The 17,224-nt window shown below is 42.7% G+C and overlaps 1 protein-coding gene across 1 annotated transcript in view; it reads right to left on the bottom strand.

Moving 5' to 3' along the window:
- The window catches only part of LOC122541279 (complement C4-like), a 327,363-nt gene that overhangs the window by 40,499 nt on the left and 269,640 nt on the right, over window positions 1–17,224 (bottom strand). Inside the window, exons 34-36 of the mRNA XM_087979764.1 lie at window positions 15,794–15,893; window positions 15,047–15,121; window positions 13,329–13,431 (exon numbers count right to left, since the gene is read on the bottom strand). Coding sequence (XP_087835890.1) covers window positions 13,329–13,431; window positions 15,047–15,121; window positions 15,794–15,893 — 278 coding nt within the window. The remainder of the gene's footprint in view (window positions 1–13,328; window positions 13,432–15,046; window positions 15,122–15,793; window positions 15,894–17,224) is intronic.

The raw sequence follows: 17,224 nt of genomic DNA, 5'->3' as shown, positions 1-17,224 counted from the left end.
ATTCTGGTGCAACATGTACAACATGGATGAGTTTGCACCTGAACTGGAATGGGGCCAAATTCCTTGCAGGGAGGTTTGCTCGATCTGATGGAGTTTAAACTACCGTATGTACTTGAGTAATAGTCAATCTCATGTAAAGGTCAACTCACTTAGTTTCGGTCAAATACCCTGGAATTTTCCATATACCTTGTGTAAATGTTGACCCTAGTTCCTCACAGATAATAGATCAACGTTTATGAGTCAGTGTGCCGACCATCACTTCCGCCCCAGTATTCCAGTTTGCTGGTTGTTCTGCTTCCTCCCGCTCTTCCAGTCCACTGGCTGTTGAGTTCTTCTCCAGGTTTTCAGAATTCCTATAATTTGGGGGTTTTTTTTCCCCTTTATTCATTTAGACATCAGTTGGGCTTCTGTTAATGATACGGTCTGAATTTTTGACAGGCATGAACTTCAGCCCCTGAAAAATAGTATCCATGTAATAGTCGACCCCGTAATATTTAAGCTTAAAAAGTAGTGAGAAAAATTTGACTATTGCTCAAATATATATGATAATTTGATGGGGGATGGAATCTAGACAAAGGTCCAACAAGGAGAAATGAAATGCCAAAGTTAGAACAGACAATAAGGGAGTCCAGAAGGCATAAACATTATTGGCGACTTAAGGTGCAACTCGGAGAAAGTGAGGACAGCAGATGATGGAGATCAGGTCAAGAGTGTGGTGCTGGAAAAGCACAGCAGGTCAGGCAGCATCTGAGGAGCTGGAGAATTGATGTTTCGGGCATCAGCCCTTCATCAGCAATATGGAGGGGGAGGGGGCTGAGAGATAAACAGCAGTGTGGCAGTGGGGGAAGGTAGCTGGGACGGCAATAGCTGGGTGCAGGTGGGAGGTAATTGTGATAGGTCAGTTGGAGGGTGGAGCAGGTGGGTGAGAAGGAAGATGGACAGATTATACAGGGCAAGAGGGCAGTGCCAGGTTGGAGGGTTGAATCTGGGATGAAGTGACAGAAGGGGAAATTTGGAAACTGGTGAAGTTGTTGTTGATGCTGTGTGGTTGCAGGGACATGTGGTAGGTGGCTTTGATTTGGCAGAGGAGGAGGCCCAGGATTTGCACATCCTTGGGGGAGTTGGAGGGGGATTGAAAGTGGTTGACCACAGGGTGGCATGGTCGTTTGGTGTGTGCATCCCAGAGATATTCCCTGAACTGCTCCATGCGTTGGCGTTCTGTCTCACCGATGTAGAGGAGACCACATTGAGAGCAATGGATGCAGTCGATGAGGTGGGTGGATGTGCAGGAAAATCTCTGCTAAATTTGAAATAATCCTTTAAGGCCTTGGATAGACGTGAGGGGGGAGGTGTGGGTGCAGGTTTTACACATCTTGCGGCAGCAAGGGTAAGTGCTGGGAGTGGACGGTGGTTGGTTGGGGGTGGGGGGTGGCGTGGACCTGATGAGGGAATGATCTCTGTGGAATGCTGATAGGGATGGGGAGGGAAATATATCTCTGGTAGTGTGGTCTGAGTGTAGGTGGCAGAAATGGCAGAGATAATAAGCTGTATCCAGAGATTTGTGGGTTTGAAGGTCAGGACTGGGACATTTTATCCTTGTTACAATTGGGATGGGTGGGTTCAAGGGCGGAGGTATGGGAAATGCAAGAGATACCCTGGAGTGCAATTTTGATCATGTGGGAGGGGAAATTGCGGTCCTTGAAACAGGAGGACATTTGGGATATCCAGGAGTGGAACTGCTCCTTCTAGGAGCAGATACATGGAGGTGGAGGAATTGGGAATAAGGGATCACATTTTTACAGGAATGGGAATGGGAGGTTATGTAGTCAAGGTAGCTGTGGGAGATAGTGGGCTTTATTTTCCCGCACATCCATCCACTTCGTCTGCTGCATTTGTTGCTCTCAATGTAGTCTCCTCGACATCGGGGAGATAGAATGCCAACTCACAGAGCATTTCAGGGAACATCTCTGGGGCACACATATCACACAACCCCATCGCCCTGTAGCCAATCACTAACTCCGCTCCCCCCACTCCACCAAGGTTATGCAAAGTCCTTGGCCTCCTCCACCACCAAATCAAAGATACCCACCAAACGGAGGAAGAATGCCTTATTTTCCACCTTGTGTCCCTTCAATCATACAGCATCAACATCGACTTCACCAGTTTCCAAATGATCCCTCCCCCCAACGCACCCCAGATCCAACCCTGCAACTCTGCACCGCACTCTTGTCCATCTTCCTTCCCACCTGCCCACTCCACCCATCCCACCGACCTATCATGATTACCTATGACGTGCATCCACCTATTGCCTTCCCAGCTACCATCCTCCCCAGTGCCAACCCCACCCTCCTATTTATCTTTCATCCCCCTTCCCCCTCCACTTTCCTGACAAAGGGCTTATACCTGAAACGTCAACTCTCCTGCTCCCAGATTGCTGCCTGACCTGCTGTGCTTTCTAGCACCGCCCATTTCAACTCAGTTAAGGTGCAAGAGTGTTTAGCATTGTTGGATAGTATTTATTATAATGTAAGGAGTCTGATGAACAAGGCACAAGTTAAAACATGGGAACACAATGTCATTGCTATCATGAAGACAGAGTCGTAGAGCCATCCAGCACAGAAACAGACCCTTCAGTCCCACCAGTCCATGCCGAGTTCAATCCCAAACTAAATTAATCCCACCAGCCTGCTCCTGATCTATATCCCTCCAAACCTTTTTGTACTTATCCAAACATCTTTTAAATGTTGTAATTATGCTCACATCCATCATTTCCTCAGGAAGCTCATTCCACACACAAACCACCCTCTTTGTCCACCATGTCTTTTTTTCAAATCTGTCTTCCCTCAGTTTAAAAATGTGCTTGCTAGTATTGGAATCACCCATCCTCAGGAAAAGACATGCTCCGTTAATTCTATTTTGACCACTCATTATTTTATAAATTTCTACAAGGTCGCCTCTCAACCTCTTGCACTCGAGTGAAAAAAGTCCCAGCCAATCTAATTTCTTTGTAACTCAAACTTTCAGCATCATCCTGATGAATATTTTCTGAACCCTCTCCAGCTTAATAAAATCCTTCCTCTAACCGGGCGAACAAAATTTGTCACAGTATTCCAGAAGAGACCATACCAATGTCTTGTACAACATGATCTCACAACTCCCACACTCGAAGGACTCAGCAATGAAGGCAAATATGCTAAATGCCCTTTTAAGCATCTTGTCTATATGTGACGCAAACATCAAAGACCTGTAGGTCCCTCTCCTCTACAACACTACTCAATGACTGACCATTAATTGTATAAGTCCTACCACTACCTGTTGTACCAAAATGCAGCATCTCGCATTTATCCAGATTGAACTTCATCTGCTATTTTTCAACCCAATGACCCATTTCATCAAGATACCTTCATCACCTTATAAAACCTTCTCTACTATCTACTATGAAAACAATTTTATCGTCATTTGCAAACTTACTCACCATGTCTTCTCAACAAAATCATCTAAATTTACAAACAAGAGAACCCAGAACTGGTCCCTGTGCAACACTGTAGGTGACAGGCCTCCAGTCCAAAAACAAACCCTCCACCATTATTCTCTGTCTCCTTCCATTCAGCCAATTATGTATGCAATTGGCAAGCTCACCCTCAATCCCATGTGACCTAAATTTACCAATTTGTCTACCATGTCAAAGGCTTTACTAAAGTCTAAGTAAACAATGTCTACATCCCTGCCATCATCAGTGTTTTTGATAACTTCCTCAAAAACCTCAATCAAGTTTGTGAGACGTGATTTTCCTCACACAAAACCATGCTGACTGTTCCTAAGCGAAACTTTGCCTCTCTAAATGACCATAAATCCTATCCTTTGAAATTAACTCCAATGATTTACCCACAACCCAAGTCAGACTCACAGATTATAGCTTTCCAGTTTCTCCTTCCAACTTTTTCTGGAACAAAGATACAACATTAGCCACCCTTAGGTCATTAGGCACCTCACTCGTAGTTATAGATGATGCAATATTTCTGCAAGAGGTCTCGCAATTTCCTCCCTTACTGTCCACTATATTCCAGGATACATCCGATTGGGTCCCTGAGATTTAACAAATTTATATTCTCTAAGACCTCCAACTTCCTCTTCTGCAATGTGAGCTGTTTTTAAAATAAAAAAATTTATTTCCTTCCATTCTTCAGCATTCATTTATTTCTCCGTTGTAAATCTGGTGTGAAATATTCATTTAGTGTCTCTCTCATCTCCTGGGGTTCAACTAAAAGGTGAACTCCTTGAACTTCAAGGTGTCTTACCCTGTCTCTGGTTACTCCCTTACTTTTATATACGTGTAAGATCTCCTTGGATTACCAGTCAATATTATCATATATCCTCTCTTTGCCTTCTTGGTTTCTTTCTCAGAAATGCCCTACAAATTTTATATTAATTAACAGATTCAATTGAACCAAAGAAAGGCTGGATTGGTAACTCAATAGCCCAGCATATTGGATCTTCAGGTGAGACAGGGAAAGGTGAAAAAATAAAGAGTTTTTCTGTATTGATCAGGGAAGTTACTGAAGCATTAAGAAGGAATGATAGCTATGAAGTCTCCTCAAATTAAGCCACATGGGTAGAATACAAAAATCAAAAGGAACAAGCAAATTGCTGATGCTGGATTATAGTACCCAACAGCCCAAGTGAAATTGTAGGGAAAATATGCAGGAAAATTACAGAGAAGCTTAAAACACAGAGGGTAGCAAATGGACAGGACTTGAACTTTTCCAACACTAACCGAGGTGGTCAAGTTGTGAACTGTTCAGACAATGCAGAATGCTTAAAATACATCCAGAAGAGCTTTTAACATCTGAATGTGTAAGGCCCTAAGAGTGCAGGGGCAGCAGTGGTCTTATTTTTGGTGAATGGAGTCAGGCAAATATTTAAATTAACAGCGGGGGGAGCATTTTGCAGAAAACATGGATTCAAGATAGCGACAGAAAAGGATAGAAACGGGCCTGAAATCAACAGTCTAATTTGGAGGAAGGCTCAGGTTAATAAAACCAAGGACAATTTGCCCACAGTTGGCTGACAGTCTAGAATTTCAAGTCAATGTCTGTCAGAACAATGGGACACACTCAAGAAGGAATTAGAATTAGTACAGTGTCAACATGTTCCAGTAATGTCAAAGCTAACAAGTCTTGTGAACTGTGGGTATTAAAGGATATACAGAGTCAGATAACTAGAAAAAAGGGAGGCTTACAGCATTTACCAAGGACTACAAACAACAGAAACGCAAGAGGAATATCGAATGTGCAAAGGGAAACTCTGAAAGGAAATCAGGAGAGCAAAACAGTGACCTGCATGAAGTATAGCAGGTAAAATATAGATAAATCCTAAGATTTTGTAATTAATTATTAAGAATAAAAAGGAGAACTAGGGAAAGGATAGGGCTTATTAAGGCAGCAGAATTAAGTGTGCGAGAAGCCAGAGTCCATTGTTATGCTAAATGAACACTGTGTATGTTGTTCAGTAGTGAGAGAGAAGTTTGTTAAGGTAGTCAGGGAGTTGGGCTATGATGTACTTAAAGATCGATGGAGCAGGCTCGAAGGGCCAGACGGCCAACCCTGCTCCTATTTCTTATGTTCTTAAGTTAGCATCACCAGAGAGAAGAGTGATAGTGAGGAAAGAGATCAATCTGTGACTGGTACAGTTGGGAAAAGGAGCAAGTCAAACAGTCAAGGCAGAAGGGACAAAGCAGAGAACAAGATAGGATTGATAAACTAAACTACATTCACTTCAATGCAAAAGGGCTAACAGGAAAGGCAGATGAACTCAGGGCATAGTTAGATACATAGGACTGGGATATCATAGCAATTACAGAAACATGGCTCAGGGATGGACAGGACTGGCAGCTTAATGCTCCAGGATACAAATGCAACAGGAAGGACAGAAAGAGAGGCAAGAGAGGAGGGGGAGTGGCATTTTTGGTAAGGGATAGTATTACAGCTGTGCTGAGGGAGAATATTCCTGGAAATACATCCAGGGAAGTTATTTGGCTGGAACTGAGAAATAAAAAAGGATGGTCACCTTATTGGGATTGTATTATAGACCCCCTCGTAGTCGACAGGAAATGGAGATACAAATTTGGAAGGAGATTTCAGTTATCTGTAAGAATAATAGAGAGGTTATGGCAGGAGATTTTAACTTTCCAAACACAGACTGGGACTGCCATAGTGGTAAGGGTTTAGATGGAGAGGAATTTATTAAGTGTGTACAAGAAAATTTTCTGATTCAGTATTTATTTGTACCTACCAGAGAAGGTGCAAAACTTGACCTACTCTTGGGAAATAAGGCAGAGCAGGTGACTGAGGTGTCAGTGGGGGAGCACTTTGAGGCCAGTGACCATAATTCTATTAGTTTTAAAATAGTGGTGGAAAAGAATAGATTGGATCTAAAAGTTGAAGTTCTAAATAGGAGGAAGGCTAATTTTGGCATTAGGCAAAAACTTTCAAAAGCTGACTGGGGCAGATATTTGCAGGTAAATGGACAGCTGGAAAATTGGAAGCCTCCAAAAATGTGATAACGAGAGTCCAGATACAGAATATTCCTGTTAGGGTGAAAGGAAAGGCTGGTAGGTATAGGGAAAGATGGATGAATTGAGAAATTGAGGTTTTGGTTAAGAAAAAGAAGGAAGCGTATGACAGGCATAGAAAGGAGAGATCAAGTGAATCCTCAGAAGAGCATAAAGGCAGTATGAGTATACTTAAGAGGGAAACCAGGAGGGCAAAAAAGGGACATGAGGTAGCTTCAGCAAATAGGGTTAAGGAGAATCCAAAGGGTTTTTATAAATACATTCAGGACAAAAGGGTAACTCGGGAAAGAATAGGGCCCTTAAAGATCAGCAAGGCAGCCTATGCGTGGAGCCACAGCAGATGGGGGATTAGAATGTGGGGAAATAGATAGTGACATCTTGAAAAAAATCTATATTACAGAGGACGAGGTGCTGGATGTCTTGAAAAGCATAAAAGTCGATAAATCCCCAGGACCTGGTCAGGTATACCACAGACCACTGTGGGAAGCTAGAGAAGTGATTGCTGGGCCCCTTGCTGAGATACTTGTATCATCGATAGTCACAGGCGAGGTGCCAGAAGACTGGATGTTGGGTTATGTGGTGCCACTGTTTAAGAAGGGTGGTAAGGAAAAGCCAGGGAACTATAGACCGGTGAGCCTGACATCGGTGATGAGCAAGTTGTTGGAGAGAATCCTGAGGGATAGCTATTTATATGTATTTGGAAAGGCACGGTCTGATTAGGGAAATCAGCATTGTTTTGTGCGTGGGAAATCATGTCTCCCGAACCTGATTGAGTTTTGTGAAGAAGTAATAAAAAGGATTGATGAGGGCAGAACAGTGCAGATGTGGATTTCTGGAAGGCATTCAACACGGTCCATCATGGGAGATCAGTTAGCAAGGTTAGATCTCATTGAATACAGGGAGAACTAGCCATTTGGATACAGAACTGGCTCAAAGGTAGAAGACAGAGAGTTGTTTTTCAGACTGGAGCCCTGTGACTAGTAGAGTGCCACAAGGATCGGAGCGGGGTCCACTACTTTTCATCATTTATATAAATGATTTGGATGTGACCATAGGAGGTATAGTCAGTAAGTTTGCAGATGACACCAAAATTGGAAGCATGTGGACAATGAAGAAAGCTACCTCACAGTACAACGGGATCTTGATCAGATGGAGCAATGGGCTGAGAAGTGGCAGATGGAGTTTAATTTAGATAAATGCGAGGTGCTGCATTTTGAAAAAAGAAAATCAGAGCAGGACTTATACACTTAATGGTAAGGTCCTAGGGAGTGTTGCTGAACAAAGAGACCTTGGAGTACCAGTTCATAGTTCCTCGAAAGTCGCAGTTAGATAGGATAGTGAAGAAAGCGTTTGGTATGCTTTCCCTCATTGGTCAGAGCATTGAGTACAGGAGTTGGGAGGTCATGTTGCAGCTGTACAGGATGTTGGTTGGACCAATTTTGGAATATTGTGTGCAGTTCTGGTCTCTTTATTATTGGAAGGATGTCGTAAAACTTGAAAGGATTCAGAAAAGATTTACAAGCATGTTGTCAGGGTTGGAGGATTTGAGCTATAGGAAGAAGCTGAACAGGCTGGGGCTGTTTTCCATGGAGCATCAGAGGCTGAGGGGTGACCTTATAGAGGTTTAAAAAATCATGAGGGGCATGGATAGGATAAATAGGTCTTTTCCCTTGGGTGGGGGAGTCCAGAACTAGAGGGCATAGGTTCAGGGGGAGAGGGAAAAGATATAAAAGAGTCCCAAGGGGCAACTTTTTCACACCAGAGGATGTGGTGAAGGCTGGTACAATTACAACATTTAAAAGACATCTGGATGGGTATACGAATCGGAAGGGTTTAGAGGGATATGGGCCAAGTGCTGGTAAATGGGACTAGATTTGGTTAGGATATCTGGTCAGCATGGATGAGTTGGATCAAAGGGCCTGTTTCCGTGCTGTGATCTATGATCAGGCCGGCTTAAAAGTATACATCTATGGGACCAACTGAAGTATATCTCATGTTGTTGATTGAGGCAAGGGGAGAAGTAGCAGGGCAATAATTTTTAAATCCTCTTTGGCCACAGGAAATATGCCAGAGGATTGAAGGACAGACCATGTGGAGCCATTATTCAAGAAGGGAGCAAGAGACAATCCAAGAAACTATAAGCCATTGAGTTGAACTTCATTAGTAGGAAAACTGTCAAATGCAATTCTGAGGGAAGTAATTAATCCACACTTGAACAGGCAGGGAATAATCAATGTCATAATTATGTGAAGGAAGGTTCACTTATGAAGAATTTGATTGAAATATTGTGTACAATTCTGATCTCCCTGCTATGGAAAGAATGTTGTTAAACTATAAAGGGTGCAGAAAAAGAATTACAAGGAAGTTGTCAGGACTTGAATGGCTGGATAGGCTGGGACCTGTTCTCACTGCAGCCTTGGAGGCTGAGGGTTGACTTTATTGAGATTTATACAGTCATGAGGGCCATAGATAAGGTGAATAACCAAGGTAGAGCAGTCCAAAACTGGCAGGCATAGGTTCAATGTGAAAGGGGAAAGATTTAAAAGACAGCTGAGCTGTCAGTAGCAGTAGTAGAGGTGGGTACATGACAATATTTAAGACACTCGGACAGGTACACATAAAGGAAGGGTTGAGGGGGAACAAAGCACATGTAAGCAAATGGAGCCAGTTAAGTTTGTGATACCTGTCAGCAAGGATGTGTTGGACCGATGGGCCCGTTTCTGTGCTGTATGACTCAATGAAGAGATAACTAGATGTGTGGATGAGGGCAATGCATTTGATATAATCTACTTGGCTTTTGACAAGGTCCCACATGGGAGACTGTTCGCAAAGGAAAAAAATTCTATGGGATCCAAAGTCTATGGCACATGGAATTCAATCTAGCCACATATAATGTGGTGTACTTGGGCAGGACATAGCAGGCACGGGAATTCACCAAAACTCCATTGTTAGCACCTTCTAACGCACAACCACTTCTGTTCAGAAGGACAAGGGCAACAGAAACGTAGGAATCCTGAGTGACAATCTTGGAATTCACTCCTTCATGAAATTGTGAGTCTATCTGTAGGACGTGGGCTGTGGCTGTTCCAGAATGCAGCTCCCAATCACCTTCTCAATACATACATACTTGAATTCTGTTAATTAAGTTCTCATACACTGTTTTTGGAATACTAATTGGCTCATTGTTATTGAACACAAAATTATCAAAAATGCTCCAGTACTTCGTGGCAGAACTTTGTATTTGCCTGAGAAGGCAGACTTTTTATAATGATCCATCAAATGGAAACAAAACACATTGTTACAGCAGCCAAGACATTATACTTCAAATTCTGGAGTAAAGCAAGGTTCCACAACCCACTGGAATTAGCTCAATACCACAGCCCATTAGTTCGTCTCAAATTCTTTGATGGGGCAGGATAGGGATATAGATTGTCTCAGGCCTTGAGAGACCACCAAAACTGCTTGGAATATCAAGTTAATGTACCTTTGCCAGCAGCCTCTCATCTAGTTCAAGAAATGTAACACGTCATTTTTAAAAATTCTTTCACGAGATTAGATTAGATTACTTACAGTGTGGAAACAGGCCCAACAAGTCCACACCGACCCTCTGAAGCGCAACCCACTCATTCACCTACATTTACCCCTTTTACCTACCACTACGGGAAATTTAGCATGGCCAATTCACCTGACCTGCACATCTTTTGGACTGTGAGAGGAAACCGGAGCACCCGGAGGAAACCCACACAGATACGGGGAGAACGTGCAAACTCCACACAGTCAGTCGCCTGAGGTAGGAATCGAACCCAGGTCCTTGGCACTGCGAGGCAGCAGTGCTAACCACTGTGCCACCATGCCACCCACTTATCTTCCCAAATTGTTGGTGTCACTGACTCAAGAGAAAGTTGCCCTTGAGAAAGTCAGGGTGTGCTGCTGTATTGATTAACTGCAGTCAATTCTGTTTCATTAAGGAGTGAGTTTCATGATTTCGACCCTGAAGGAACTGCAATATATTTCATTTCAGGATCATGAGTGGCTTGGATAGGAACTTGCTGCTGGTAGGTTCCTGTGTATATATTGTTCTTGCCCTATTAGATATCAAAGATCATAGTTTTAAGACCACAAAGAGGTCTCTTGAGCCTGCTCCTCCATCCAACAGGACGATGACGGATCTGATCTGCCTCATGTTGACCTTCCCTATCTTTTCAGCTTAATCCTTGAATTGCCTACATGCCAAGAATTTATCTACCTCAGTCATACATATGCATTAGGGCTCTGCCGCCACAAGGTCTCTGTGGTAAGGAGTTCCAAAGACTCACAAACCTCTGGAAGAAAAAAAATCCTCCTCATCTCAGTTTTAAATTGAGTCTTTATTTTGAGTCTATGCCCTGTGGTCCTAAACTCTTGTGTGAGGGAAAACAGCCTCTCAGCATTTACCTTGTTGTGACTGGATAGGCCACTCAAAATGATGGACTTATGATAAAAGGGACAATAAATGAGGCATGCTGGGAAACTGAGGCAAGCCGTGGCTAAACGTGACTGCTCAAAGGCACTGAAATAAACAAGCTGCAGAATCCAGACAGGCTGCAGCCACAGACAGACAATGTACAATTGACTCAGCAGCTGCAGACAGTACAAAATGCACTTGAATTTGAACTGAATGCCATCCACAGGACAATCAGAAACATTGAGTTATTTACCAGACGAAGGCGAGCCTCACACACTTATTTGGAAAGGGTACCTGACCTCCATGCTCCCAACACCTCTAGGAATGGATGCCCATGGACCACTCTGCCATCAACTTGTCAACTGCTGGTTTTCTGATCGATTAGGGTGATCAAGCCCTGATCGATTTGTTGGTGGACATCAGAGACCCTCCCAAAAGGGCGCGAAGACTTCTAAATATAAGAATAATCGCAACACCACCCTCAGAGCAGTATCTCCAGACTAACTACCGTGAAGAGAAGACACCCTTGGGACCAGCGGGAGAAAAGACCAAATGATCAAAGCCAAGATCCAGTGTGGTGGTAGATGATCATCCAGAAATAAGTTAAAGAACAAGATAGTTGATTAGATTTATAGTGCAAATCGTTGGTTTGTAGTGAATTTTGTTATTTCAATATTAAATCAAGAAATATTATCGCTTATTACTATTAAGAGTCGACTCGTAGATTTTTTGTTAGATATAAGAATTAAAGTACACTGTCTGACAAGTGCAACACTGTCAAGACTCTATGTTTCAGAGTGATTACCTCTGATTCTTTTAAACTCGAGTGAGTAGAGTCCCAAAATGTTTAGCCTTTGCTTATAAGGCAATCTGTGTCGAGAGTGTGGTGCTGGAAAGGCACAGCAGGTCAGGCAGCATCCGAGGAGCAGGAGAATCGATGTTTCGGGCATGAGCCCTTCATCAGGAATGAGCCTTGTGGGTCAGGGCTGAGAGATAAATGGGAGGGGGGGGGGGGGGGGGTTGGGGGAAGGTAGCTGGGGAAGTGATAGGTCAGAGGGGGGAGTGATGGACAGGTCTGGACGGTGGTGCCGAGTTGGAGGCTTGGGACTGGGATAGTGTTGGGGGAGGGGAAATAAGGAAGCTGTTGAAATCCACATTGATCCCGTGAGGTTGCAGGGTCCCAAGGTGGAATATGAGCATTCTTCCTCCAGGCATCGGGTGGAAACGGTTTGACGATGGAGGAGGCCCAGGACCTGCATATCCATGACGGAGTGGGAGGGGGAGTTGAAGTGTTCAGCCACGGGGCGGTGGGGTTGGTGGGTTCAGGTGTCCCAGAGATATTCTCTGAAATGATCCACAAGAAGATGTCCTGTCCCCCCAATGTAGAGGAGACCACACCAAGAGCCCAACCCACAAGCCTCATTACTGATGAAGGGCCAATGCCCGAAATGTCGATTCTCCTGTTCCTCGGATGCTGCCCGACCTGCTGTGCTTTTCTAGCACTACATTCTTCGACTCTGATCTCCAGCATCTGCAGTCCTCACTTTCTCCTTATAAGACAATCTGTCTATACAGAGATCATTCCAATAAACAGTCCCTGAACTGCCTCCAATTAAATGACATATTTCCTGAAATAAGGGGACAAAAACTGTTCACAGTATTCCAGATGTGGTCTCACCAGCATCTCGTGCAATTGCAGTCTTACTTTAGTACTCTTCTGCTCCAACCCCTTGAAATAATGGCCAACATTCCAATGTCTTTCTTCATTATCTGTCGTCTGTATATTTTCTTCTGGTTTTTATGCACAAATACCTTCAAGTTCCTTTGTATTGCAACTTACTGCAGTTATTCCATTTGAATAATATTTTGTTCTTTTGTTCTCCCTTTCCATAATAAACAACAATGTGCTTTCCCACATTTTGCCCAATTACTTTCACTCTCAAGATCACTCTAAACTATTTGTATCTCTCTCACAACTTGCCTTACACCTACTTTTGTGTCACCTGCAAATTCACTTCCTTCATCCAAGTCAATAACATACATTGTAACAGTTATGATCCTCGCATTGATCTCTCAGAAACCTCACTAGTTACAGGATGTCAACCTGAAAAATAACCTTTCCCCCCCCCTTTCACTGTTTCCTGCCAATGGACTAGTGGAAAGACGCTGTCTGAGGATAAATTTCTGTTAAGTAGGAATGCAATTCCTTGAAGCCTTTGTTGAAACATAGCAGAGAGGAGGCTGTGGTGACATCGCCTCCTCCTCCTACTGCTTAGAGTGAGGTGATGAAACCTAAAGAAAGCTGTCACTTACTTGGGTTATAGAAATCATACAGAGTTGCTGATGCCGGCTGCACTAAACCCATTGGAACAATTTGTTTGGTGGCAAATACAACACATTCTCTCTCCTCGCGGACCTGAAACAGATCAGAAAAGAAAAAAGTCACAGCAAAGAGAAACATAAAGAATTATGCATGAAGTTGAAAGGATCTGAAGGGAATCCTTTTGAAGATGATCCCATCCCAGATGAAAACATGTGGGCATGAACAAAAATCTCAACATTAATGTCAGAAATAATCGATCTCTTTGGTAAACACAACCCAAATGCTGTGTTGGAAATTGTTCTTTTCATTAAGTTGTGATACACAATGCAAAATAATGTTTCGGACCTGCTGAGAGAACATTAGATTATATCACCATGAGAATTTGGAAAATGTACAGCATACTTGGGGAAAAGGAAGGCGTGTCGTTAATGTGACTGTGAAGTGGTTTTGGTCTGTTTTGAGAAAAAGGGTTTGAGCAAGTTGAACGGAGATAATCGAAATCACATAATCAAATCAACATCAAATCATCATAGAATCCTTACAGTGCAGATAGAGGCCATTTGGCCCATCGGGTCTGCACCAACCTTCTCTGCATCACATGCTATCCCCATAATTCCGCACTTTCCGCGGCTAATCCAATTAACCCGCACATCTTTCGACTGTGAGGAGGATACATGCAGATGCAGGGAAAATGTGCAAATTCCATGCAGACAGTTGCCCAAAGTTGGAATCCAGCCCAGGTACCCGGAGCACTGTGCCACCCATTAATGGCTTAAACTAAAGGTTCTCACTCCTCAGACAAAGGGAGAAATTGAGAAAGAGAGACCTTTGTGGTAATCTCAGTCAGTGCAGGAATTGTTGCATTGATCTGTATTGCAAACCATCTCTCTAACCAACTGAGCAAACTGACCCCCTCAATTGATACAGCCAGGGAAATAGGGGTGATGTGATAATACGACTGAACTAGAAATCCAGAGGCCCACAGAAATGTTCTGGCAGCATGGGTTCAAATCCCGAGGAACTGGTGGAATTTAAATGCAATTAATAAATCTGTAATATTGATTGAATGTTGTATAAAGTCACAGGCTTCATTAATGTCGTTTTGGGGAGGTAATCTATTGTTCTAAATAAATGTGGACTAGATGTTAATCCAGGCCTAAAGCAATGGGTACAACTTTCAAGTGCCCTCTGAAATTATCCCAGTATAAAACACTGCTGATCACCAGTAAGGAATGAATAAAAATGCTGGTTTTGTTAGTTATGCTGACATCCCATGAAAGAACTGAACCAAAAATAGGAGAAAGCCATTTTCACTGTCAAGATAGATGGTAACCAAAGGATAATGAAATAATATTCCTGCTAAATAACCAGAGAGGTTTTGCTGAAATTCATAAATCCTATAATGACGATAAAATCTTAAGAATGAGATATACTTTACCAAAGGAAATACTTATAACCTGATGGGAAAAAGAGCAGTTAAGTAGCAAACATTGAAATATCAACTCATAGAGGTGGATGTTCAAATATCGCATTGCAACAGAGATATAATTTTGAGCAAATTTTCTGTAGTTTGATATTCAAATTGAATAACATCCTAATTCTACAGATTTAATCAGCTAAATATCATTAATATTCACTTGTTCCAATTTAATTCAGTTAATAAATGGTTAAACATGATATCAACATCAATGCTAAGAACAAGAAATACCGTCTCCAAATAAAGTAAGACCCTTCCATCCTTATAATCATAGTGATCGATGTATTTGTCAACTCCATTCTTCAGCTGAAAAACAATCAGAACATTTTTTTTAGTGACTTTCCTTTGTGTAATCAGCAAAACTACATTTGTGTTACATGGACTGAACTCATACAATATTATGCAAGAGCTCAGCCAAAGGAGTAAAAATCAGAGCCATTAAATCAAAATGTTAATTCGACCAGAAACTATGAAATATCAGGATTAAATTTAGAGAAGGCTTTTCCTGACCATCCACTACACGTTTGGCTGAGGGTTGGCACACGTTCTAAAGCAGAGCTCACTTTGCATGCTGATCACTAAAGCTACAAGCTTACATTACCTCCTATGAACATTCTCTTTCCTTCCATTTCATAACTGTTTCTTCTTCCTTACCCCTCAATCTCTTGTTCCCAGTCTCCATCCACAATTCTTGACTTCCGTTCCTCTCCCTTCATGTGGTAAAGTTGATTCATCTACTCCTCCTGTGCCCATTCACTTACTGAATTTTCCCATGCTCTTTTTCTCAAATACCTATTATCGCCCATTACTTTCCTCTCTTTAACCCATCTCCCATCCACTAATCATCACCTAATGTGATTTTATCTTCTTTTCAAATGTGAAAGCCGGATCTTTTTTGGTGTTGTTTGACTAGATTTATACTTCTCAAACTTCATTCAGAATAAAATCTACGGCTTCTTACTATTCAATCCATTCTACCTGATCAAGTTGCACCAGCTCAGGTTCCAAACCACTGAGGAGTGAAATATCGACAATTGCCATTCCAGACTGGAAATGAGTCTCATCGTCACTATCTCGCCTTTAGAAATAAAATCATTAAGATTAATAAATCATTTCATTGCAGTTTAGATGCAAGTTATTTACATAAATGCTAATTCTAAAATAGGACAATTTGGTGGCTAATAATTTTCTCTGAGTGCTAACTGTTGCTTATTTTCCTTTTCACACATGGAAAAACATGCACATGCAATTGGAAATAAGTACTTCTTAAACTGGTCAGTGAATAGCACACAATGTGCAGCATGCTCAAACCACTGCATGCTTATATTTAAGCTGTACGCAATCCAATTTCTGCTTTGATATTTTGATCCTCAGTTCTTACCATCTAAAGTGCCCTTAGTGCTAATTGTTCATCGTGCTCTCTGCTGGGGGCAGAATGTTCTGAGAAATCCTGGTGAGGAAAGCAAAACGAATTTGCATCCAGCATTGAAACACGAAGGGCACTGAGATGTATGCAGTAGGGGATTGGATGATTAATACATATGGAAAATCTTGAATGAGCATGGCATTACATAGAAACATAGAGCATAGAAGATAGGAGCAGGAGGAGGCCATTCAGCCGTTCAAGCCTGCGACTCCATTCATCACGGTCATGGCTGATCATTCAACTCAAGCGCCTAACTCTGCCCATGACCTTTGACCCCATTTGCCTCAAGTGCTATATCCAGCCTCCTCTTGAATACATTCAATGTTTTGGCATCAACTACTTCCTGTGGTAATGAATTCCACAGGCTCAGCACTCTTTGGATGAAGAAATGTCTCCTCATCCCAGGCGGCACAGTGGCACAGTGGTTAGAACTGCTGCCTCACAGCGCCAGAGACCTGGGTTCAATTGCCGCCTCAGGTGACTGACTGTGTGGCGTTTGCACGTTCTCTCTGTGTCTGCGTGGGTTTCCTCCGGGTGCTTCGGTTTCCTCCCACAGTCCAAAAATGTGCAGGTTAGGTGAATTGGCCATGCTAAATTGCCCGTAGTGTTAGATGTAGGGGAATAGGTCTGGGTGGGTTACTCTGTGGAGGGTCGGTGTGGACTTGTTGGGCCGAAGGGTCTGTTTCCACACTGTAAGTAATCTAATCTAATCTCTGTCCTAACTGGTTCATCCCAAATCCTCAGACTGTGACCCCTGGTTCTGGACACACTCACCACCGGAAACATCTACCCTGTCTAGTCCTGTTAGAATTTGATAAGTCTCTATGAGATTCCCCTTCATTCATCTGAACTCCAGTAATAACAATCCTAACCTAGTCAATCTCTCCTCATATGTCATTCTAGCCACCCCCAGAAACAGCCTGGCTATCCTTCACTGCATTCCCTTGAGAGCAAGAGCATTCTTCCTCAGAAAATGGGACCAA

Source organism: Chiloscyllium plagiosum, unplaced genomic scaffold (assembly GCF_037043375.1).
Source record: "Chiloscyllium plagiosum isolate Xiang-an unplaced genomic scaffold, Cpla_swu_hap1 HiC_scaffold_35, whole genome shotgun sequence".
Classification (NCBI taxonomy): Eukaryota; Metazoa; Chordata; class Chondrichthyes; order Orectolobiformes; family Hemiscylliidae; genus Chiloscyllium; species Chiloscyllium plagiosum.
The sequence above is the reverse complement of the archived record's forward strand: the minus strand, read 5'-3'. Positions and strand labels throughout refer to the sequence as shown.